The sequence below is a fragment of the Perca fluviatilis genome, chromosome 7 (genome assembly GCF_010015445.1).
Source record: "Perca fluviatilis chromosome 7, GENO_Pfluv_1.0, whole genome shotgun sequence".
NCBI lineage: Eukaryota > Metazoa > Chordata > Actinopteri > Perciformes > Percidae > Perca > Perca fluviatilis.
The window spans coordinates 25,050,054-25,073,461 of NC_053118.1; the positions used below are offsets into that span (position 1 = coordinate 25,050,054).

General features: G+C 39.5%; 3 protein-coding genes across 5 annotated transcripts; 2 read left to right on the forward strand and 1 right to left on the reverse strand.

Annotated features, from left to right (window-relative positions):
• The first annotated feature begins 64 nt into the window (after positions 1-64).
• On the forward strand, positions 65-6,928 carry cxcr3.2 (chemokine (C-X-C motif) receptor 3, tandem duplicate 2). Its single transcript, XM_039805568.1, has 4 exons — positions 65-221; positions 901-967; positions 1,407-2,580; positions 6,870-6,928. The coding sequence occupies exons 2-3, from the start codon at positions 932-934 to the stop codon at positions 2,514-2,516; spliced, it is 1,146 nt and encodes a 381-aa protein (XP_039661502.1). The 5' UTR covers positions 65-221; positions 901-931; the 3' UTR covers positions 2,517-2,580; positions 6,870-6,928.
• Positions 5,891-9,925, forward strand: LOC120562096 (C-X-C chemokine receptor type 3-like). 3 transcript variants are annotated; one of them, XM_039805569.1, is made up of 4 exons: positions 5,891-6,035; positions 6,290-6,488; positions 7,243-7,596; positions 7,901-9,925. In XM_039805569.1, the coding sequence occupies exons 2-4, from the start codon at positions 6,486-6,488 to the stop codon at positions 8,639-8,641; spliced, it is 1,098 nt and encodes a 365-aa protein (XP_039661503.1). In that variant the 5' UTR covers positions 5,891-6,035; positions 6,290-6,485; the 3' UTR covers positions 8,642-9,925. The 3 variants fall into 3 exon arrangements, with proteins under 3 accessions (XP_039661503.1, XP_039661504.1, XP_039661505.1); XM_039805570.1 differs by lacking the exon at positions 5,891-6,035 and having other exon boundaries at positions 6,052-6,488; XM_039805571.1 differs by lacking the exons at positions 5,891-6,035; positions 6,290-6,488 and having other exon boundaries at positions 6,965-7,596.
• A 5,042-nt stretch (positions 9,926-14,967) lies between these two features.
• On the reverse strand, positions 14,968-18,343 carry cxcr3.1 (chemokine (C-X-C motif) receptor 3, tandem duplicate 1). Its single transcript, XM_039805574.1, has 3 exons — positions 17,887-18,343; positions 16,293-16,691; positions 14,968-16,184 (listed from the first exon to the last, which is right to left on the reverse strand). The coding sequence occupies exons 2-3, from the start codon at positions 16,680-16,682 to the stop codon at positions 15,447-15,449; spliced, it is 1,128 nt and encodes a 375-aa protein (XP_039661508.1). The 5' UTR covers positions 16,683-16,691; positions 17,887-18,343; the 3' UTR covers positions 14,968-15,446.
• Positions 18,344-23,408: the final 5,065 nt, after the last annotated feature.

Genomic DNA, 23,408 nt, shown 5'->3' on the forward strand with positions numbered 1-23,408 from the left:
TAATAATATATCAATTTGTCCAAAGCATCTCTAAAGAGCATGTTTATGGTTGCCCATCAGAGTGGGTTACTTTAACCGTATAGTGTCTATTTATGCGGTTAAAGTAATGACTCAATTTCCTGTTGTGTTCTTTTAAGTGTATCTAATCATTATATAGTATACAGGATGTCTCTTGTCGACCACTGTGTTTGCATCCTGTCTCCTTAACACGATCTCAGAAGGTGAGTAAGTAAAATTAAAAAAGGTTTTCTTCAATAATTTTATATTTTTTTAATTTAGCTTAGGCTTGTAAAATCTATGGCAATTAAAGAATACTTCTAAGTCTTTACCAAGCTATGACAATACATTCTGAGTGTAAAGCTTAATATCTCAACGCAAGCAAAATGTAAGCAACAAGATAGTGGAGACTGTGAAATTTCTGCCAACCAAGCACTTTCACTTCTCCTACATTTGTGGAGCAATATTATGTAAAACCATTTTCTACATCTCAAGGGGTTAAATTCCCATAAATTTTGTTCTCTTTTGATATTATAAGCACAGATTTCGTACATCAAAGTTACATAAATTGGATCTTTAGTAGATGAGGTAGAAGATAGAAAATAGAATATTTTCCATATTGAGTGCACCAGTCACCAGACAGCTCTGACTTCTCTGTCTGAAGGGGTTTTATAGCTGGCTGCAGCCATGTTTTAAAGATATATGTCACAATTTCCCTGACACAGTCATCAATTCCTACTATAGCTATGTTTACATCTGTCTAAAATGTGCAAGGTTTCGGTTCCTGAAATTAAGACTTCTTCTTTCTGATCCTCCGTCATTTGGACAAGTGTGAAAGAAAAAAGGGATGCTTACCCATTGTGTTTATGAGTGTATGGTCTCTTGACTGTTGGCGGGTTTCAGGTGTTCTGCTGCCTCCTTGTTTGCTACAAATATGGATCAAGTTCCATCAACCACAGAAAATTACTGGGTGAGTGGATATTTTTCTCATTACATTAACTCTTACATTTACATCATTAGTCATCAGGAAACACAAAGTGCTAACTGAGACTACTGTTTCTGTCGTAAATCCTGCAGATATTTTCAGTTACTCAAATGTTGTACTCAAGGTACACAAACAATTGATTTTTTTTACAGCATTGTACAACATTAAATGGTTTATAACCACAAACGGGAAGATGATTAAATGCATGCATCAATTATCTTTAAAGTTCCTTTTTGATAAGGAAAAATACTGAAACTGACTTAATTTGACGTTTTGGGAATCCTATGTCTAAAACTGCCCTTACTGAGGTTCAAGTAAATTTAAAACAATGATTGGTTTTGCATCATGAAGTTTGTGAAATGCTGAGGAGTACACTTTTCTTTCAATAATTTGACAGAATTTGTTTCCTCTCTCTTGTCAACAGGAATATGAGGATTATGAAAATGACAGCTTGTCCCCTAACATGAGCAAGAGTTATGCAGCCCCATGCTTACAGGAGGACACATATGGTTTTGCACAGAGGTACTCGCCCGTTGTATACAATCTGGTGTTCGTCCTGGCTCTTTTGGGCAACGTGCTGGTGCTGTGTGTGATCCGACGCTATCGAAACTCTCAGAGTGGCGGAGCCTGTGCTTTCTCTCTGACGGACACCTTCCTCCTTCACCTGGCCATTTCTGACCTCCTGCTGGCCTTCACCCTGCCCCTGTTTGCAGTGCAGTGGGCTCACCACTGGATGTTCGGCTTGGCTGTTTGCAAGATCTCCGGTGCCCTCTTCTCCCTGAACCGCTACAGTGGCATCCTTTTTCTGGCCTGCATCAGCTTTGACCGTTACTTGGCCATAGTTCACGCTGTCAGCTCTGGCTGGAAGCGCAACACCTGCCATGCCCAGATTGCGTGTGCCTTCATCTGGGTGGGCTGCCTGGGCCTGAGTGGAGTGGACATTACCTTCAAACAGGTAGTGGAGATGAACACGGTGGGCCATCAGAAGGCGCTCCTGTGCCAGGTGTGGTTCACTGAGAACTCCACCCAGTGGCAGGTGGGGCTGCAGCTGGTCAGTATGGTTCTGGGTTTTGGGCTGCCCTTGTTGATTATGCTCTACTGCTACATCCGCATCTTCAAGTCTCTCTGCAACGCCACTCGCCGCCAAAAGCGCAAGTCTCTCCGCCTCATCGTCTCCTTAGTGTCTGTGTTTGTCATCTGCTGGGCACCGTACAACTGCTTCCAGCTGGCAGATAGTCTGCACAAGCTGGGCGTGGTGACTGGAGGTTGCCAGTTTGGCCGTGTGGTGGACATTGGGACTCTCATCACTGAAAGTGTGGGGCTGTCGCACTGCGCCCTGAACCCTCTGCTGTATGGCTTTGTGGGGGTGAAGTTCAGGAGGGAGCTGGTCAAAATGTGTAAGGGGCTGCTGGGACGGAGAGGCTTGCTGGGGATGGAGGAATGGAGGGAGAAGAGGGAGTGGAGGATCAGAAGAACCACCGGATCGTTCAGCTCTGCAGAAAGTGAAAACACCTCATACTCTGTCATGGTGTGAAACTTATTCGAGAGACAGGAAGGGACTGTGTGTGTGTGTGTGTGTGTGTGTGTGTGTGTGTGTGTAGGGCTGGGCAATATGGAGAAAATCAAATATCACGATATTTGTGGCCAAATACCTCGATATCGATACCGCAACGATGTTGTAGTGTTGACTATTGGTGCTTTCACAAAATATTTACACAATGAGATTTTTGATAAATAATCATCAGTAATGTGGATATAATGACTAAGTGGGTAAAGGAAAATAATAGAACAGTTACAACAGTCTGGTAAGTTCAGAAAATGACCATTCACTTTACTGTAATGCAGCCTTTAAAACCAGGAAAAGACAACACTTATGCCATTATGATATTACGATATCCAAAATCTAAGACGATATCTAGTCTCAAATCACGATATCGATATAATATCGATATATTGCCCAGCTCTGTATGTGTGTGTGTGTGAGTGAAGTTTTTGGAGGTAAGAGAACTTGATAGAATTCAGAGAAAGAAAGGACTAAATGAAAATATATTTTCAGCTTAATAAAGGCTTCAAAGCATGTTCTCAGAGCAAAAAGTAACATAGGCTAGTTCTTCCACTGGTGCTTTGATATCTGGTTGTTGGTATGGTGCAGCATACATGTTGTTTTGTCTTTTTTTCTGTTTTTCAAGAAAACTGTAATGAAATCATTAAGTTAGGGTGGAGCATAGAGTAAAACCAAACGCCACATCCAACATGCTGATGCTGTCATGTAACTTTTTGGTGAGAACTGTGGATTTTTGTGTCCATAGGTCAAATCTTGTGAAACATCTAGATTTCTTCATACTCTTGAAAAACTTGCTCAGCAGTTATGATGTAGCTTGTAGCTTCAGACTCATATCTCACTTCTCTACAGACATTTTTCTTATCAGATTCCACACTCACAGTTTGCAGGAAAACAAGTTTTAGCTTATAAAACAGTGAAAATGTTGTAAATATATCTGAAAGTTGTTTGTGTTGAAATTGTCATTTCTCTTTTTTTTCATGATCCATATACAGCTGTTCTCTCCGCTGTGCTTCAAAACTCTGCGAAAGAGGAAATGAATAGAGTATTACTCATTTCAAATTTTGTATATTACATCAAAATACATACAAAGTTTTTTATAATAAATATTTTTGAATAAAAATATAGCGTCATATTATATATGCATCAACGGCTCATCTTCTCTCTCTACAAGTTTACTACATTTACTCAAGTAGGCCTATTCAAGTACAATTCCTACTTATTCTTTCAGTATTTCAATTTTATGCAACTTTACACTTCTCCACTACATCTCAGAGGCAAATGTACTTTTTACGCCACTGCATTTGTCTGACAGCTATAGTTACTAGTTACTTTTCAGATTAAAATTTTTCACATCATTCACTTGTCAAAAAGGTTAGGAACCATTAGTTTAATCTTTATCAATGCATTGTATTTCATAAGCTTATTATTTATAAATACATATGTTTAATGTAAAATCTTAATCTCGAAAGTAATGTATCTGTAGCTGTCACATAAATGTAGTTCAGTAAAAAAAGTGCAATATTTCCTAGTACTAGAGTAGAAGTATAAAGTAGGATAAAATGGAAATAACCTAGGCCTACTCAAGTAAAGTAAAAGTACCTCGAAATTGTACTACCCAATTAAATGTATTATGTTTCACAACAATACAATGGTTGCATAGACACTTAGCCATGTTTGCCATCTTTATGTCTCTGATTGATTTTTCTTCTTTAACTTTTTCTTTTTTTAGCTAACTAAACTGAGGAAAACCACGATCCCACTAAAAATTCAACCCAAGCATTGATATAAAAATACCTATTGTATTGCTGGTTTTATTCCATCTTAATGACCTTAATATCCGGGTGAACTTGAAACAGGTGTTACACCGTAAGCTGTGACCCATCAGGAAGTGTGACCGCAGAGGGCGCTGTTGCACATCGTCTGCTCGTGTGTGCTAGACAATGGAGGGCGAAGAAGAGCGCGTACGCAAACGGAGTAAACATTAATACATTACGTCCACGGATGCGAGCTGTATGATTATTCGCGATTTGTTATTGCTTCCTAAGGAGAAAAAGTAAACCGCTGTTTATCTGAAAGTAAATAAAAATATATTACTAATTTTCTCTGAAATTTAACATTTATTTTCTTTGTGACTGCATGTACCATGCATGCACAATTACATTGGTAATGAGCACATTGGCTAAGTTGTCATAATGTGTGACCCCACTGTAACTGCTTAATAAAGGAGTTAAACTTCAAAATATTGTTTGGGGTAGTTATGTCATGTCTTCACATTACTCTGGACACATATTTTCTTATTTGGAGTCATCACAGAGCCAGTATCTCAGAGGTCACCATATATGACAAGTAGCGCCGGACGTGCAAACCACTGTAACTGCTGAATTAATGAGTCAAACTTCAAAATATTGTTTGGGGTTGTTATATCATGTCTTCACATTACTCTGGACACATATTTTCTTATTTGGAGTCATCAATTCAGCAGTTACAGTGGGGTCACACATTCTGACAGCTGCTACGTAGCAGCTGTCAGAATGTGTGACAGTATCTCAGTATCTCAGAGGTCACCATATATGACAAGTACTTGTCATATATGGTGACCTCTGAGATACTGGCTCTGTGATGACTCCAAATAAGAAAACATGGGTCCAGATTAGTGTGAAGACATGACATAACTACCCCAAACAATATTTTGAAGTTTAACTCCTTTATTAAGCAGTTACAGTGGGGTCACACATTATGACAACTTAGCCAATGTGCTTATTACAAATGTAATTGTGCATGCATGTGCATGCAGTCACAAAGAAATAAATGTTAAATTTCAGAGAAAATGTAGGCCCTACCTGAATATATTTTATTTACTTTCAGATAAACAGCGGTTTACTTTTTCTCCTTAGGAAGCAATAACAAATCGCGAATAATCATACAGCTCGCATCCGTGGACGTAATGTATTAATGTTTACTCCGTTTGCGTACGCGCTCTTCTTCGCCCTCCATTGTCTAGCACACACGAGCAGACGATGTGCAACAGTAACACCGGCCTCCGTCTGTATCTATTGATCGGTTTGGAAACACAAACACAGCTCCATCTAGTGGAACGCGCCACTTTGTGCAGGCATTGTTCGACAGCTTTGTGTTCAGCTCTCCGTGTTGTGTTCTTAAGTTGTGTCAAGTCAGGCACAGAAAGCGGAAACGCGGAAGAAGGGTAATTGAGCCTTCAAAATAAAACGCCCGTATCAAACATATATGGCAATTAATAAGAGCTATGTCACTTCTATCGTATCATGTGCTTCACACTACAAATATTACAGTGCTGTCTATTTCTCAAGCCCGTTTTCTTGGATTTTTATTTGTAGACACTGCAGTGAATTTTATTACAGATTTAATTTTGAAAAACAATGAATCGAGCGACTCGGATTTCAGAGATGGCAGATTCTCAGAGTTGTGATGACATTTGATGAACTAAAACAATCCAGTGGGGAATTAATGAAAGTAAGTCCATGTTAATTCAGTTTGTGCATCATAATAATAATAATAATAATAATAACAATATAAGATTACAGTCTTTTCGCGAAGAGCGTCCATGCTTTTCTCATCGTCCGCTTTAGTTTCTCCTGCTCGTTTTGTTTTCGCGGATTCGCCCTCAAACCTTTCATGTTTCACTTTCACTGTAAGTTTAGCGATACTTAAAGTTTGCGCTCAAACGCGGAGAAATATTTTGTGCGTTTTTCTGCTGAACTTTACAGACGCTCGACAGCTGCAAGCTCTTCCGTCCTCCCCTGAAAACAGCAACAGCAACGGTAGTCAGGCTATTCGTCCACAGCTGCTGACCCCGGTGTGAAGAAGAGATCCGTGCAGGTTGCTGTTTGTCCTCTTTTAGGATCATCTGTCCACTGCACACAGAGAGGTGATTGTCCTCTCGGTCTGCAGCTGAAGCCCTGTATGGTAAGTAAGATCATATAGGCCTGTGTGCAAACATGTCAAGGTTAGAGTTTTTTGTCTTATAATAAATGATGATTTTCATACTATATGTTAACTAGTACATTGATACATCAGTTTTGCTGTAGCCAATATTGCTGTAGACTATAATATACTTACTATACTTACTATAGTATACTACACTATACTATACATACTATACTAATAGAGCATTTAAGCCTTCCCCTTTCTGTTTCTTTTTCTCGTGTCATTTTCGAAACGGATCCTTTCTGAAGCAATATTTCATATTTATCTGCGCGCACTTCTTGTGGCTTTTCTTAGCATATGGCCAACAGCGCTCATGGTTTCGTGTCGTGTTTGCATATCTATCTCTGTCAACAGTAAAACTGTGTGTGTGTGTGTGTGTGTGTGTGTGTGTGTGTGTGTGTGTGTGTGTGTGTGTGTGTGTGTGTGTGTGTGTGTGTGAGTGAGAGAGAGAGAGAGTGACCAAAGGAGACAGTGCTTTCCGTTTAACCCCAGTCTGTTGCCTAATCCTGTGACACCATGTGAGTGATGTGTGAGTTTGAGTATATATAACAGTTGGACTTTCCAAGGAGATTTTCAAGACTCAACTCTCACACAACTGACTGTCAAACACACACAGAGAGAGAGAGAGAGAGAGAGAGAGAGAGAGAGAGAGAGTATAAGATGGTATTTCTCACATCTGGACTTCATTATGGATTTCTCTCTTTTGAGTTAAACCTTTTTGCTTCCTCAATAGATGAACATGGATGTGGTAGTCGATGGAATATTACTCCAGAACAGCACCTATGACTACGGTGACTATCACTATGTGTATGAAGGGGACACTGAGACAAGAGCCAGTAAAGCCGTTTTTATCCCAGTTCTGTACTCTGTGGAGCTGGTCATAGGTTTGCTGGGAAATGGACTACTCCTGGCCGTTCTGGCTCAGAAGAGGCAATCCTGGAGTATATCAGACACCTTCATCCTCCACCTGAGTGTTGCTGACATTCTGCTGCTAGCGACGCTGCCCTTCTGGGCTGCACAGGCCACTCAACAATGTGGATGGTGCTTTTGGGGTTTTCTCTGCAAGATCTGTGGAGCTGTTTTTAATGTAAGTACCAAGTGGTGTTTAGAACAGGCAGGGGCTGGAAAGTAAAAAGGGAGATCTTTTCAGTAAAGCTGCAAAAAAGATGTGTTTGGCTGTAGGCCATTATTTCCCACTTAATCTAGACTCTTGGTCAGGGGTCATTGTACTTAATACTGTTATTGAGCAAGTATACTCCCGGGTGGCATTTCTCCAGGCATTTGCAGTGGGGGATCAGAGCAGGGTGAAGAAGTGAAAGGGATAAAGATGGCCGGAGGTTTCCATCCTTCCATCCAGATCACAGCTCAAGTATTCCTTTTCTTTTTCCTAGATCAATTTTTACTGTGGGATCTTTCTGCTGGTTTGCATCAGTCTGGATCGCTACCTGTCCATCGTCCACGCGACCCAGCTGTACTCCCAGAAGAAGCCCAGGTTAGCTCATATCAGCTGCCTGTCGGTCTGGCTCGTCTCCCTGATCCTCACCATCCCTCACTGGATTTTCCTGGTGGCGACGAAAGATGAGTGTGTTCACAGCTACACTCAGTCAGTAACTGACTGGAAGCTTGCGTCACGCCTGCTCCACCACACGCTGGGCTTCCTGCTGCCTGCAGTCACCCTGATCATCTGCTGCTCCTGTATCCCGCTGCAGCTGAAACGAAGCACTGAAGGCCTCCAGAAGCAGAGGGCCATCATGGTCATCCTGCCCCTGGTAGTGGCCTTCTTTCTCTGCTGGATGCCATACAACATCACACTCATTGTGGACACCATCATGAACAGCGCTAATGAACCTGATACTGGTTTATCTGGAAATCCTCAACGTTCCCTGAAAAAAGCTCTGATGGTCACATCTGGTCTGGGCTGCATGCACGCCTGCCTCAGGCCTCTGCTCTATCTCGGCCTGTGTGGAAACTTCAGGAAACGGACGCTGGCAATGTTGAAACGTACTACAGTTGAATCTGAGAGCTCGTTGTGGGAGTTGGGTGTGGGCGAGGAGGCCCCGCCTGACCAGAGTCGCAAGGAGCAAGAGCCGATGACAAGTGTAGATCACCAGATGCCGTCAAGTCAGTGCTGAATAATGGACAAAACTGCCATCCTGTGACTTAGAAGTCAAATGAATAGTGCTCCACCCTGTAGGGGTGTTTAGTGTGAGGTTGTGTCATGGGTTCAAGGAATGCATTAGTTTATGATGAGATCAGGATTAGAAATAGATATTTATGAAGAATGACTCATTCACATTGCACTTTAATGTGAAGGTTTCTGAACCACATCATGGTGACATATACTGTTGTACTTTTATTTTGTAATCACCGTTGCACAACTTCATCTTGTCACCCTAAATCATGAGTTTTTAATTAAATTGTAGATCTCTGTTATTTCTATTTTTTTTATATTTTTATTGTGTATCATTATTATTATTATTATTATTGAAAGCAAACTATTTTGTATATAATGAAAACAAACATTGTGTCAATTAACAGTTTTCAGCTGTTACAATCATCATAAAGCTAATAATTGGCGGAAAAATAAGCTCTTATATATATATATAATATATTATAAACCTTGTCAGTGTTTGTTGTGATGCCATAAAACAGTCCAACAAAGTTTATAACTTCATTGCTGATAACACAAACTGTTTCACTTCTCATTTTACGTCTTCTCTTGTTATCTTCAGGCAGTAGAGACTGTGTGGATTCCACGATTGCGCAGTGAGTGTGTGTAACCACAGTGAAGTGAGGGAATTTCCCTTTGGAGAATCCCACAGCCTCATATGTTTTTTACTTCAATGTTGCAACATGGGTATGTGGGCTGTTGGACACAGGATGTCACAAACAGCTTGTGATCCCTTCAGTCAGGTGACAGTGAGCGAGACAGAGGAGGAGGAGGAGACAAAGCTCTCTGCTGGTGCTGCAGCCTTTTCATAGCTCTCTGTTTACTCTCATCTAAAGACTTGTCTGTTTGTTCGGTGGAGAGAGAACAGTGGCATGCTTTATGCGTAAGGGAAATTGACTGGGGAAAAAAGAGTGTAGGTGGCAAATGAAGAAAAGAAGAGAGGAATTAGAGAAGATAATATCTTATTTTAAAAGATTACAGTGCTTGTTGTGCTGAGCAATACATTTGTGGTTTCATTTCCACGCTGCTGTGCAGGTTTTGGCCTGCCTGCATGCTTGATTTCTGTGCTCAAGGCAAGATAATCATGTTAATGTAAACTGAAATAAAATGTACTTTCACAACTGGGTGTTCTTTAAAAAAACTCAATAATTTCACACAATAAATAGACAAATAAACAGTTTCCTTCCTCTCAGGCAGCATAGTTTTGTTCCTGTTTCTGCTTTAAGTAAAATGGTGTTTAAGTTTATCTCAAGCCAAAGTTTCATTAAGAATATGGTCTTATCTGAGAAATGCGGGTTGACTGTGACAGCAGCAACACGTCAAGTTTATACCATTTCTGGTTATAATTAGTCTAGAGTATTGCATCAGATTGAAGTGTTACTTCCTGCATTAGCTAGAATTTATCTGCTACCTACTGTAGACAGAGACAAGCAGCTAACCACTTTTCTTCAGTGAGGACCAAACTTGTTATCAGTACAAACACAAACTTTGCTGTACTTTCCACATGAATGGGAGTTGACTCCTCTCATAAGATCAAGGCACACTTCTTCATTAAAGTACAAAAGTAAAAAAAACAAAAAAACATTAAGTATCGGGACTAGATGATTAAAAACAAGGCCGATGCATGTTGGCACACAGAGCTTGATGTTCTTGAATGGGCATGCAGGCTAGACTGGAAGAGTTTATAAGTGACTCAGTGACTAAACCAGTAGAGCTGCTGCTTCTGGATTTAACTGTTTACTATATATACACACTGGTTGTTGCAGGAATCAAACAATATCCAGTTTAAGGTATGATCTCTTTTAACTCCGCCACCACCCTGCTGTAGTCAAATGTTTGTCTCTCATGTGTTGCAAGGGATAGCAGTGGTAGCACGTTGTGTTTTATATCAGGGGTCTTCAACGTTTTTTAAGCCAAGGACCCCTTAACTAAAAGAGAGACGGAGCAGGGACCCCTACTACGTATATTGTATGAAATTAAGTTGCATAGTAAACTGGGCCTACCATAACGTGTAGGCGACCTGAACCCTTTATATATATCGTTTTTGCATAGAATACCAAGCTATTAAAACAATAATTGTTGGCATGATTTTATAAATCATCTTTTAATGTTAAACATACATGTGGCACAAGAATCTTAGTTAACTGTATCTGTAGTTGGCTATCTTAGTGACTACCTTACCTATAGGCAAGTGAGCCTATCATCAGTGGGGATTTATATTTGCAAATAATATGTTAGAATTATGTTAAGACATTTTAATTTATGAAAAAACCTTTTGGATAATAATTTGGAGGCCCCCCTGCATTGACTCTGAGGACCCCCTGTTGAAGATCTCTGGTTTATATTGGTGTTGTGTGCACATTGGTTGATTTGGAGAAGACTGCCACAAGTCATGGCATTTCTTGTAGTTTCTGCTCAAGCCACATGTTTCAGGATGTGCGGCTGCTTTTTGTCACTTTGTTTCAATTTCCTGGAAAAAGAATGTAAGCTATTTCCACTGAAACCGCAACATGTGGGTTTGCAGTTTTCGTTGTTCTTGCATATATCATATTTAATCACCTGATCCTGACAACGTCATAAGCATATGGAACATTCTAGAAAGGTTAATACATTTAAATGTCTCATATGCTCAATACATACAAAAAGAAGAGAGAATAGAAAGGGATGTTGCACAATCTCACTTCTCCTAAAATTTTAATTGTGAAGTTTCATGCTGCAAACTTCTTATCCAATGAAAGCCCCCATGTATGCTGTACAGACTGTAATACCCTGGAGGAAAATTTGATATTTGTGGGCTATGTAAAATTGACTAGAATTAGCTTTACTCATTTTGTGGTCATCTTAGAAACTACTCTTAGGTTTTTCAGCTGCTTGCTATAAGTCATTAACCACAAATTGTCTGTTGAAGGTAAATCTGAAACTTGTCCGTGTTGGTAAATTTGTCGTTCTTCATGTTCATCATTATACATGTACGTACCATAGCTCACAAAGCCCTGCTAATTACATCTGAGGTACAGTATACACACCAGGTGTTGGGTTTAGGTTATGTCTTCCATTCCCAATATAAGTATGATTCTGTGCTGGTTGGGCTGAGGTGGATAAGTAGTAAAATTTGAACCAGCCATCCATTTAATATAACTTATTGCTTTCACTGTATCTTAGCTTTAACCCATGATCTCCTCAAGTTAGTCATACCTAGAAATATCAAAAGAAAGGATGCCCGGTGGCATTACCAGGGCCTAAACTTCTGCCACTCATGGATTACAACACTAGCAGTGTGTGTGACACAGTGTCGTGGTAGAGACAACCAGGACAAATGGACATCAAGTGAAAGGCCAAACAAGCCAATACTGCCCTGCAAAGGCAAAAGACCTTAACTCACTAGAGTGTGAAACTGAGAAAAATGACTTTAAAGTTTTTGTTTTGTCCAGACAAAAGTATTATAGGTAGAACTCCCAAAATGTGACAACTAGTTGTTATAATGAAGAAATGTTTGTATGCAAAAAAATCTTGAGTTCAAAATTGACCTTTGACCCTTGTTTGGCAGTTACTGTACTCTGCCTTTGTATCATGTGCCAAAAACAAGGAGTCATGCAAAGGCAAAAGGCAGTAACTGACATATAATCAATATTTGCTTGCTGTTCACCATACTTACATCCATTATAAGAACACCTAACCAAGGTCTAGTCATCATGGTATTTGTTTTAAATTATATAGAAGACATTTGGTTGTTCCCATTTACTGCTATAATGATCAGGATAGTGTGGCAACACTAACACAGTTGAACAGCAGTGTTTCCTCTAACATTTTTTTTAGCAGTGGGGGCAGATCTGTCACACCCCCCCCGGCGCCCTGCTGGCAAATGTTTTATGTATTAAACAGAACTGACACTTCGCTGCAACACAAACAAATATATTTATTCACCTCTATTCACACACAATGAGGCATATTTTGATTTCGTTTTGATTGAACTGTATTTTTGAGGAACATAGGTCTACAAAATTAATTTTACAAGAACTTCTTCATAGGGAAACCAAAACCCAAAGTAGGCTATAGTATGAAACCATTCATAATGAAACAAATTGCATATTTGCCTCAGTGGCAAAGTTGGCAGCCTTGCAGTGTGCATTTGATTTTTCTTGGCTTTTGGAAAAATAACTCCAAGGCTGGGTTACACTAGAACGGCCAGGACGGTCATTTTGAACCGTTTTGAAATTTATGTGTAATAACTTTGCTTAATAAAAAAATACAATCCTGCTGGTACCTGACTTTTCCTAAAAGAGTCTGTATTTTCATTTAAAATAGTTTTTATATACTGTACATTACACAAAAGGCAAAGAAAATACAATCACTTTGACCTATTTTGGCCATACACTGTCATATTGACCGCTCGGATTTTCGCGGTTTTGTTTTTAATCTTTTGCGTGGTTGAAGATGCATCTTGGTTGCTTAGTAATAATCATAGTCTCTGTCAGAGAAACGTAACTAGCGGTCTCGAGTAACAAGTGTGGGCAATGCATCACCGATGGGCCGAAGGCAAAGCCAGAGTCGGTAACGTAGGCTACAGCGTGGATGGTTCTGAATCAGAAGAAAAGCACCGGGCCATCGCTCTGTGAAAGGCGCAGTAGGCTTACACGTAGACGGTAGCTGACTACGTGTTCATATAACTTTATACATGCTACAACTGGCTGGAATCATTGCACACAGCTGAGAGCGGAGTTTATGGAGGAAAAAAAGGGCAGCGGCGCACGGTCCGAGCTGCGCTACGCACCGCAGCAGACACCAAATCGGAGGCAGTGCCTGCCAGTTTAGGTTAGGTTATAAATGTTCAAATAGCATACTTTTAATTGTTATTTGGCTGTGAATTATGTTGAATGAATTTCCCCCAATATGTTTCATGAATGTATGAAATAATCACGGTTTAGCCTACTAGGCCTATGCCATGATATGATATCAAGGGCGTTGTATTGAATCAACAGCCACGTGCAATTTAGCTAGCAGGTGAAGGTGAAACTAAAATGTGCGAGAACTATAGACTAATACATGCTTAAATGAACTGACAATATAAGTTATACGACTTACAGTTGTCAAGAATGCACACATGCCATCTCAACGGGTCTCCCGGACAGCGAGTGGCGCGTGCCCACTGCGTTGTGTAAAGCGTGTTCTGCGCTATTCTCCGTCAGCCACTCTTTACAATCACTGCTGATAGACGGCTTTTTGTATATATATTTCTGATACCGTGGTGGGAGAAATCTAACCGTGGCGGTCCGCCACTTGCCAATCAACATAGAGGAAACACTGAACAGTATGACAGCTGCAGTACAGTATACAGTATAAATAAATACAAGAAATATTTTCTCAATAAAGATAATTTAATTATAATTGAATACAAAGGTATATTTATTGTTTAACAATAAATATATAATGTTTAACACTTTTGCAAGGCACTGTATCTGTGTCATATTCTCATTAGGGGCTGAGCCCCCCTAAAGGTCTGATCCTAGAACCGCCCCTGGTTAAGGGTTAAGGGCCACCAAACTGCTCAAGATGCACAGTCAACAAACTCGACTTGGATTACTACTTTTTAATTCCTCTCCCTATATAATTCTCAAAATGTCACTAGGACCCTTGATAGTGGAGCCCACTTCTTGATTGAGAATGGTGCTTTTAGATGAGGGCCTGATAGATGAATTACCTCCAAAGATGTACAAATGAGAGCACTAAAATGATGTTTTGCAACGACTGTACTAACAAATCAAAAAATAATAAAGACATAATTTACTTTTATCTGAAGTATATGTATATATGCTAGCTTTTTGTAAGAATACACAGGAAAAAGAAGTTTTGAATGTATCACCCCTTAGTGTTGAAGGAATATATAACAATAACAATTATCCAACAATTGTAATTAAAACTTATAAGATTACTTTTAAGCACAACATCACATCACCTTTAGTCATAACATCTGAACATCCTGAACAACATACAGTATTTATCAAAGATGTTAATTGAAATGACAGATGCAAGTAACAGTAAAGTTTTTTTTCTTAATTTTATTAAAGTGACAACTTGTCAAATAAACATTGAACAAATGAGTAGATATTTTTTAAACATTTTTTACTAGCCACGAACCAAACTGTAAAAAGTTTTAGCTATCTAAAAAAAATCAATTTAATTAATTTTACCTCTCAATTTTATTTTTTTGCAAATTTACATCATGGTCAAAATAAATCTCAGGATTGCCCTTTAAGGGGTCCTGTTGCAACAATGTTGAAAACACACTGGTTATGATTAACAAATTTTTATTTGGTTTGTGAACAATCCATGTAAAAAAATAAACATAATGCAACATAGAGTATGACTGTGGTATAAAATGTCATTAAAAAGTTATGTATAAAGTAAAAAATATTATGTATCTAAGACAGTAGCTCCAGTATTAACACTGCAGTATTACATGTTAAAATACAATGTTGCTTTGCAGTCAGAAAAGGGAAATGTTATGTTTCTACTATTTTTACTACAAGAAAAATACATCTGCTGCCCACAAGAATAGGTGTATGACCCCACACAGTTATTTTTGTCCAATAGTCATTTTCATGTGAAGTGACTAATACACTGTAAACTACAGGGCATTGAAAGAACAACAAAACACATTAACAGAAACACATCGTACGCTTAGCTGCTCATGTCTTTCTGTCAGTTTAAGTCAGTTTGTAAGCTTTGTCAGGTTTGTACTTGTGGTTGTCGATATGTTTATGTCTCTCTCAGATAGCAATGGAATTGGAGGTATCGGCAGACTCAGACCAAATGGAGCTTCTCCTGCTGGTACCAACAGATTGCAGTTTAGCAGTTGTCTTAAGCTTGCAACCCAGAGACCTCAGGATGTCCAGGAGCTGACGCCGGAACTTCACACCCACAAAGGCATACAGGATGGGATTGAGGCTGCAGTGGAGGTAACCGACGGAGGAGGTGACTATCTTGGCTTTCTCCAGAAATGTTCTGACTCCGCAGCCCCCGCTGGTGTTGTTGGAATGAAGTGTGTCCACCATGAGTGTGATGTTGTATGGCGTCCAGCAGAGAAAGAAAACCACCACCACGGCCACAATGACCTTAAAAGCTTTCTGCTTTTGGAGGCCCTGGGAGCCACAACGCAGCCGCCGCAGGATGCAGGAGTAGCAGAAGATGAGGACGGCTGAAGGCAGCAGGAAGCCCACCGTGTGGTAGAGCAGGCGTGATGCCAGTCTCCACTCACTCACTGACTCAGAGTTGAAGGCAAAGTAGTTGGGAACGCACTCTGTTTTTTCTCGTCTTCCATCCAGCACAGCGTCCAAAAAGATCCAGTCTGGGATCGAGAGGAGCAGGGAGAAGAGCCACACTGCCAAGCAGCTGACCTGAACGACCCAGGGCTTTCTGCGGGAATACATCTGGGTGGCGTGGACGATAGACAGGTACCGGTCCAGACTGATGCAGGCCAGCAGAAAGATCCCACAGTAGAAGTTGATCTGAGGATACAAAGAAATCAGAGATAAGTGAAGAGTCGTTTCGCAACCACTGTATATCATGCACTTTTATGCAGTTTTGGTGCACCTTTCCTGCTGCACACCTCTTACCGTAAAAACAGCTCCAGTGATCTTACAGAGAGGAGTGCCAAAGGTCCATCCTCTATCTTGAGCGGACTGTGCCGCCCAGAGGGGTAGCGTCACCAGCAGCAGGATATCTGCCACACCCAGATGGAGAATGAAGGTGTCTGTCACACTCCAGGTCCTCCTGCTCTGAACCAGAACACCCAGCAGCACTCCGTTACCCAGGACACCCACAACAAATGCCACAGAGTACAGAGCTGGGATGAACATCGCCTGAAAACGCATGCCGTCTTCTAGGTCGCACACATCACCCCCATTGCAACAATTGTAATCAATACCAGAGTAGTTCCCATATAAGTCATCAAGCCCGTCAAGGTCGCTTTCCCCATTCCATTTGAACTCGCCAAAGGCATCCATCAGTGAACTCTGCACAAAAAGAAGAAGAAGAAACATAAAATATGTACATCAATTTGGTTTAAGTATTTGACAAGCGTAGTCTGTTTCAACCACATGGTGGTGGTGTGTAGCTTTACACAAATCTGTCCAACCTGCTCTATCTGTTGATCTGTGCATTACAATAAAAGAACAAACAAGACAGAATCAGACCACATTTAATTAGTCACCATTATAAGCATGTCAGTAATAGCAAAGTATGGCCCTAAAAGAGTCTGTTTGCAGTCTGTCTATTAAACATAAGCTTGAACATAAGTGGCCATAAACAAATTTGACAATTAGCTTATTATTTTTTTTTATTTCAGCCTTGTTAAAACTATTAAACAGTATTCTGGACAAGTTGTATCTGTGCTAATGACTTTCTGGGAGAGTAGAACAGAAGTGCATTAGAGCAACTCTAACCATTTGTCTTTGACAAAAGTAGTCATTCTGTTCCCTCTGGACAGAGAAGTGGCCATCATTAATGTGAAAGAAGAGCACTTTTAGCTACTACTTTTAGTTGTATTTTAAATGTAAGGGTGAAATACCACCATACATTTACTGTCATTCAGACATTCTTTACTGGTGTTACAATGCAAGGCTTTGTATGGTTAAGAGGTACCATTTCAGTCACACTGTACTAGGGTACGTACAGAATTGCTTTATGCTCGCAGATGGGGAAGACAAATTGATGCATATGTCAAAGAGGAAGCATGTGTATTTTCAGTTTTAGAGTTTGCAGCAAGTTAAGAGCCTTAATGCACCAAAATATTAATCACAATGTTAATTTGCATTGTTAAATGTTTTCATAAATTCATTTGGTCACAGTGAATGATTCAAAAGCCTAATTTGACTGTAGCTCCATCATTTCATCTTATTGCACGATCCAAAATGCTGCAACATTTTTACTGAATGGCACTGTGATGTTAACAGCACAGTATCACGCTACAAACCACATCACAGTCTATGGTCTCATACTGTGAACTAAAGCAACAACTAAAACATTTCATTCATGTTTATCAGTAATTAGTTAATAAGGTGAAGATCACATGCACAAAAGAAGATCTAAGAAGTACATGCATTGATTAATAGATGTGAATTGAAATCATCAAATAACAACTAATGATATGTTAAAATCTTCCTAGATATATGCTTCAGCTAAAAAATAAGACTTAATGTAATAACTTACCAAATTGTAATCCTTTGATATTGTAGTCTCCTCAGTGAGCAGGTTCACAAGGCTAGCAGAAATTAGCTCTAGTGATCCAGTTTCACCGATGACAGCGTCTATAGAGCCACCCCGGAGGAAGCACAGAGAGGCAAGACAAGAAACCCGCCTCTAGTCACGCATGAAGTAAACATTCAGCATTTTTACAATGAGAAATCACAACTATGAGGGTTTCATGTTTCAGGGAAAAATAGTGAACTTGGTGTAGTGATAAAGAGTATTTGTGATTTAAACCTCACGTTGACAAAAACAATTGTTTTACTTTATTCATTGAAACACTGAATAATTTGAGATCTGGATGGTGATTCAAAGGTCTGGAAACAAACCACTACTCTCTACGATGCCCTATGTCTTGTGTTAATGAAGGGACTTTACACCAATGTATGAAATGTCACTGCATTTGAGTAGGCTGGTACACTTTCCATAGAAACTGATGAATAACGTTTCTTGAATATACACCAACTGCTTACGTTTCATTTCAAAATCCGTTGGTGTTGAAGAGAAATGTATGTTTTTTGTATTGATTATGTGCTTTTGTTTCCACTGTCAAAGCACTTTGTAAACCATTGTTTTTAAAGGTGCTATACAAATACAATTATTATAATTTAAAGTGCATCATGCTGAGTGCTGACTTTGTAAAATATGTTGTGTGCATATATGTTGTGACATTATTGTATGTTCATTGTCATTTGCGTGACGCTGGCACCCTCAGGAAAACATCTGCATTTATTCTAGTCATTGCACAAAAGCGTGCAGAACGTTTTACTTTCAGGTGTAGTTTGGACTATACTTTTAGACTTTGTTTTACAGACAGGCTCTTCAACTTCCTTTATAAACCACATTATAGACCCTCCTCATGCCATTTGACCAGATTCATTGCATGAATGAACTGTCCTTTTTAGTTTCAATTTCTCTAATGTGTCTCTAAGTTATTCATTTATGTGTCTCCTCAGGCCATTCTATATAGTTCTATGAGCATGTGTAGTATTTAATGGTATTTTTAACGTAGCATTCAATAGAGATGTGGAAGTTGAATGAAATATACTTTCTGAACTGCACATTTGGATTAGATTAAACAACTCTATTAACCCCAGATATAGCGTCCATTCACAATGACAATGGCAAAGGAGACAAAAGGACACAGCAGACAACATATGAACCTGCCACTTCAGTAGTAACACTAACACATTCATTAGTATAGTTTAGGAGCCTGTTTAGCCACTATATTAAAAGCAATGTAATTACAATTGAGCAATTAATAGATAAAAGGACGATCATAAGTGCTGCACCCAAAAATACAAAATACAATACAGATTCAAGTCCTCGCAAATGCATTAAATGCAAATGTGATAGCTCATCTAATTTTGAATTCTAAGTAAAGATTGTACAACTGCATACGAACAGCAGTGACATGAATATCCTGTGGTCATGCTGTTCACTTTTTATTATCTTACAAACCAATTTACAGGAAAAACTGAGGTTTGTTGTTGATCTTAAAAAATAAATATCTCAGCTAGTAAAGACTTGAGGAATAAATCGGTTGCTGCGAAAATGCAACAGATGACAAGTTGACCTAACGTCCACACATCACAGTTGTATAAAACCAGAGATGTATTGGAACAGTATGTATTGAAAAACTAACACAGCAGCAACTCACACATTTGATATAAAGTTGTTTATAGACTTCAATGTCTAATCTGAACGAATGAAAAATAATAGTGGAACTAATGAATGAACTTCTACATATTGTTTAATGGGCATATCCTGTGGCCTGTAGACCATTGAGCTGTGTTTTGTTTATCTCGTGCAGGAAGAACATGTAAGCGGGTGACACCACACAGTCTTCCCAATGGTGTCACACCATTCCACTGATCAACAGGTAGTTGCTAAGCAATGTGCCAACAAAGACGGGGAAGAAGAAGAATGCAAGCTAGTAGACATGGCTGTGAGTAATGCTGGATTTTAAATACTAGAAATGCACTCAACACATTTGTTAGACCTCAAGGATACACTAAATACACAGAATATGAAAATAAGTCAAATTGCACCTTTTATTGCCTTATCAAAACAAACCCTGATACTATTTATATGTTGAATATCAGTGTAAAATCTCACCGTAAATCATTTTCACTAACCATTTCATAGATGCAAAATATTTATTGCACCTTTTTTTTTTTACTCTCAGAATTGCTCATATGTATGCAAACTAGCTCACCACCGTGCAAACATGACACCTGTGACAGCTCTTGGGTTTAAGTGTCTTGTCTGTTTCCCCTCGCCCATCTCCAGTGCAAAAGGTTCAAAGAGAGCATGTTCCTGTTGTTTTCACACCTTTTCACACGTCTTCTGTTTCTGCACATTAAATGCAATTCTTGTGGTGAGAGAGGCCTCATGGAAGTGCAAGCATCTGACCATGAAAGTAGTCAAACCAGTGACTTTTTCAGCCCACAACCAGGGACAAACATTGCAGGAAAATAATGAAATTGTGATTTTCACTGACCATTTTACGTAAAAGAGGAAAAGCATTCACGCCTGGAGTTTTACTGTATGGTTTAGCTGTGAAATGCAGCGTGTTGGACTTGCAGGGTTAAAACATAACATTACAGTATTCAGATGTTTGAAAAAGGATGGTTTATAATTTGAAAGCATAAATGAGATATGGACATCTTGATAGCATCAATGTAGTTTCAGACACTGAAGTGTTTCATTTTCATATCCACAAACATAAGCTCTGTACATTTTGGTTGAATATCTGCAGGAGAATGTACTGCAGTTCTGTGTGGCTGCTTCTAAGATTTTTTTTTACTTTAGAACTAAACAAAACCCACTGTCATAGGCCTTTCCTGTCCCAACTAAAGAGGTGTTAGACAGGAAAAGGGTTTATAATTTGCATCACTACCTGTTGAAGTGTCTGTGTATGACACAGACCAACAGTGGTCTAATGTATTGTAGTGGGTATACGGGTATACTTTGGGGGAGGGGGGGCATAAAAAAAGGCCAAAAAAGGCGAGTAGAGTCGAGGCGAGTCGAGCGGGTACCATGTAATGGAAAAGCAACTATAGTGGGGGGTCTGGGTGCTCTCCCCAAGGGATATTTTGAGCATCAAAGACATTTCCTGCATTCGGATACACTTTCATGCACCAATTTACGGTGGAAATATCTTTATTTAGCCTATGCGAAGAAGAAAAACACAGATGACAATTCAAAATATATTAAAAATATAATAGAAAGTATGTTGTTGCATGTCATTGGGCATTTTTAAGAGGGTATATGGAAACCCTGGAGCTTTCTTAGTGGGTATGCTGCGTATACCTGCGTATCACGTAGACTACACCACTCCAGACCAACATTTCTCCACCACATTACAACATTTCATTTTTTTTTTAAATGTTCCCACTTTCGTTTATAAAAGCTTTAAGAATGTAAAGTGAGAAAAAGTAAAAGTACTTATGTTTTTCACAAGGCGTGTTAGGTTGTGAGTGTGCCCCTACATTTATGTTTGGTTTGAAAGTACCACTGTGAAACCAAGGAGACACATGTCACTTGAGGAACTGAAAGAATACAAATATATAATTATTTTTTCCACATTCTAGTTTTGATTCCTATAATCCTGTCCACGCTGTCCTATGGTGTTGCCTATCGTGTTGCTAAGTTTGCATAGCAACCAATCATTTTACACAACCAGTTGTAACCAGTGTACTATTTTAACAATTACAATGACAGTTCAGTGTTGTATTATATTTAACTTTCTGTCAGGATGGTGGTGTGATGCATATTGGTGCTATAAGATAAAGAAACTATGTTTTGGAAGATTTATTAATTATTCATGTTGTTGATAAAGAGATATCTTGATATTGAGAAGATTTCCTTTTCACTGATGTTTGAACACCTGCTGAAATGGTTTGGTCCTTCCTCTTGCAGCTTCTGGTTTTGAGTAAAAGTAGTCTCACCAGATTGTAGGTTAGTATGTCACTAACATCAGAACCCAAACATTGCAGGCCCTATATTCATGGCAGCAGTTATGGTTACATCATCTGATGATGTACTGAAGGGCTCATATCTCAGATCTCTGACAGAATCCATGTGACAGGGTGGATGTTGGTTTTAAGCTGTGTGGTTATTTTTTTCCCCTCCATTAGATTGTGGTAACAACTCCTGCCTGAAGACTAGGGCTTATATAGAAAGTGGGACACACTCAAAAATGTTTTTTAAAACCTTTTGGGTTTTGTTAGTGCTCATTTTGAAATGGTTTTGTGTTGCATAAGGATCATATAAAAGGATAAGGTATATTTTTTGTTTAAATGTGTCATGTTGTGAGGGAGTTGACCTTAACACAGACAATTGTCAGGTACTGTCCGCATATTTTTTTTGCTCTGACCTTTTCACCTATGCACATACCCACTATAATCATGTCTCCCTCAGTGGTCTTAGATGCTTCCTCCAATAGCAGGGTTTATCTAACGAGTGGACAAGATGGTGTGTGTGTGTGTGTGTGTGTGTGTGTGTGTGTGTGTGTGTGTGTGTGTGTGTGTGTGTGTGTGTGTGTGTGTGTGTGTGTGTGTGTGTGTGTGCTGTTATTTTACAAGTAGATACCACCTATGTGTTGTCTGCCAACCCGTTCTCATTCCGAACTCGTAAAATAAGTAGGTCAGTGTCCTTCAGCGTCTGATGCGACGAAAAAGGCACCCTTCGGCGTATTTGTGTAACGTACTGGGGAGAGCCGCAGTTGGATGAGACTTAGCGAGTGGTATGTAAGGGGAAATTGCTGGGTAAGGACGGTGGTGACTTTCACTCAGGAGACTCGGGTTCGCGCCCCGCGTGTGGCGTTTTGTTTCCCCGTCTCCGGCGTGTGTTTCCCGGCTTTTGATGCGTCCTTTCCCCGTTGTTTTTCTTTTGTTTCCCCCCAAGCACGTTTACATGAGACGCTAAAGGAGACTTTTAACGTCAAATAAGAACGAGAAAGGCTCCTGACCGAACGTCCTTATTTTACGAGTTGGGTGTGAGAATGTGTTGCGTCTGCACTCCTTTGTCCAGCCTTGAGCTGGGTTGTGAGAGTTACCTGTAATTTCATATTGCAATACAGATAAACAGGATATAGTCAATTCATTGATTTGCAACATTTCCCACAATGGCCTAATACACCCAGATATATTAGAGGGATAACTACCTCGGGTCTAAAAAGTGTTATCTGACACTTAACAAGTTTATATTGTCTCACAGGCTACATTGTCATATCACTCAATGCTATATTTTACAATGACAACGTTTCTTCAGTTGAGATGAATTGTCAGTGTCATTGTCAGTTTGATTTATCTGTGAAGCCTTTGCCCTAAAGTTTTACTACATTAAGATCACAAAACAGCCCCTTGCTGTGAAGCTGAGCAGGCGAAACCTTCATAAAAAACAGTGATTTTTTTTTTAGCTTTATTTGTAACAAGGGAGTACTGCACAGCACCCTTGTGGATTTCCTGTGTTACATTTGC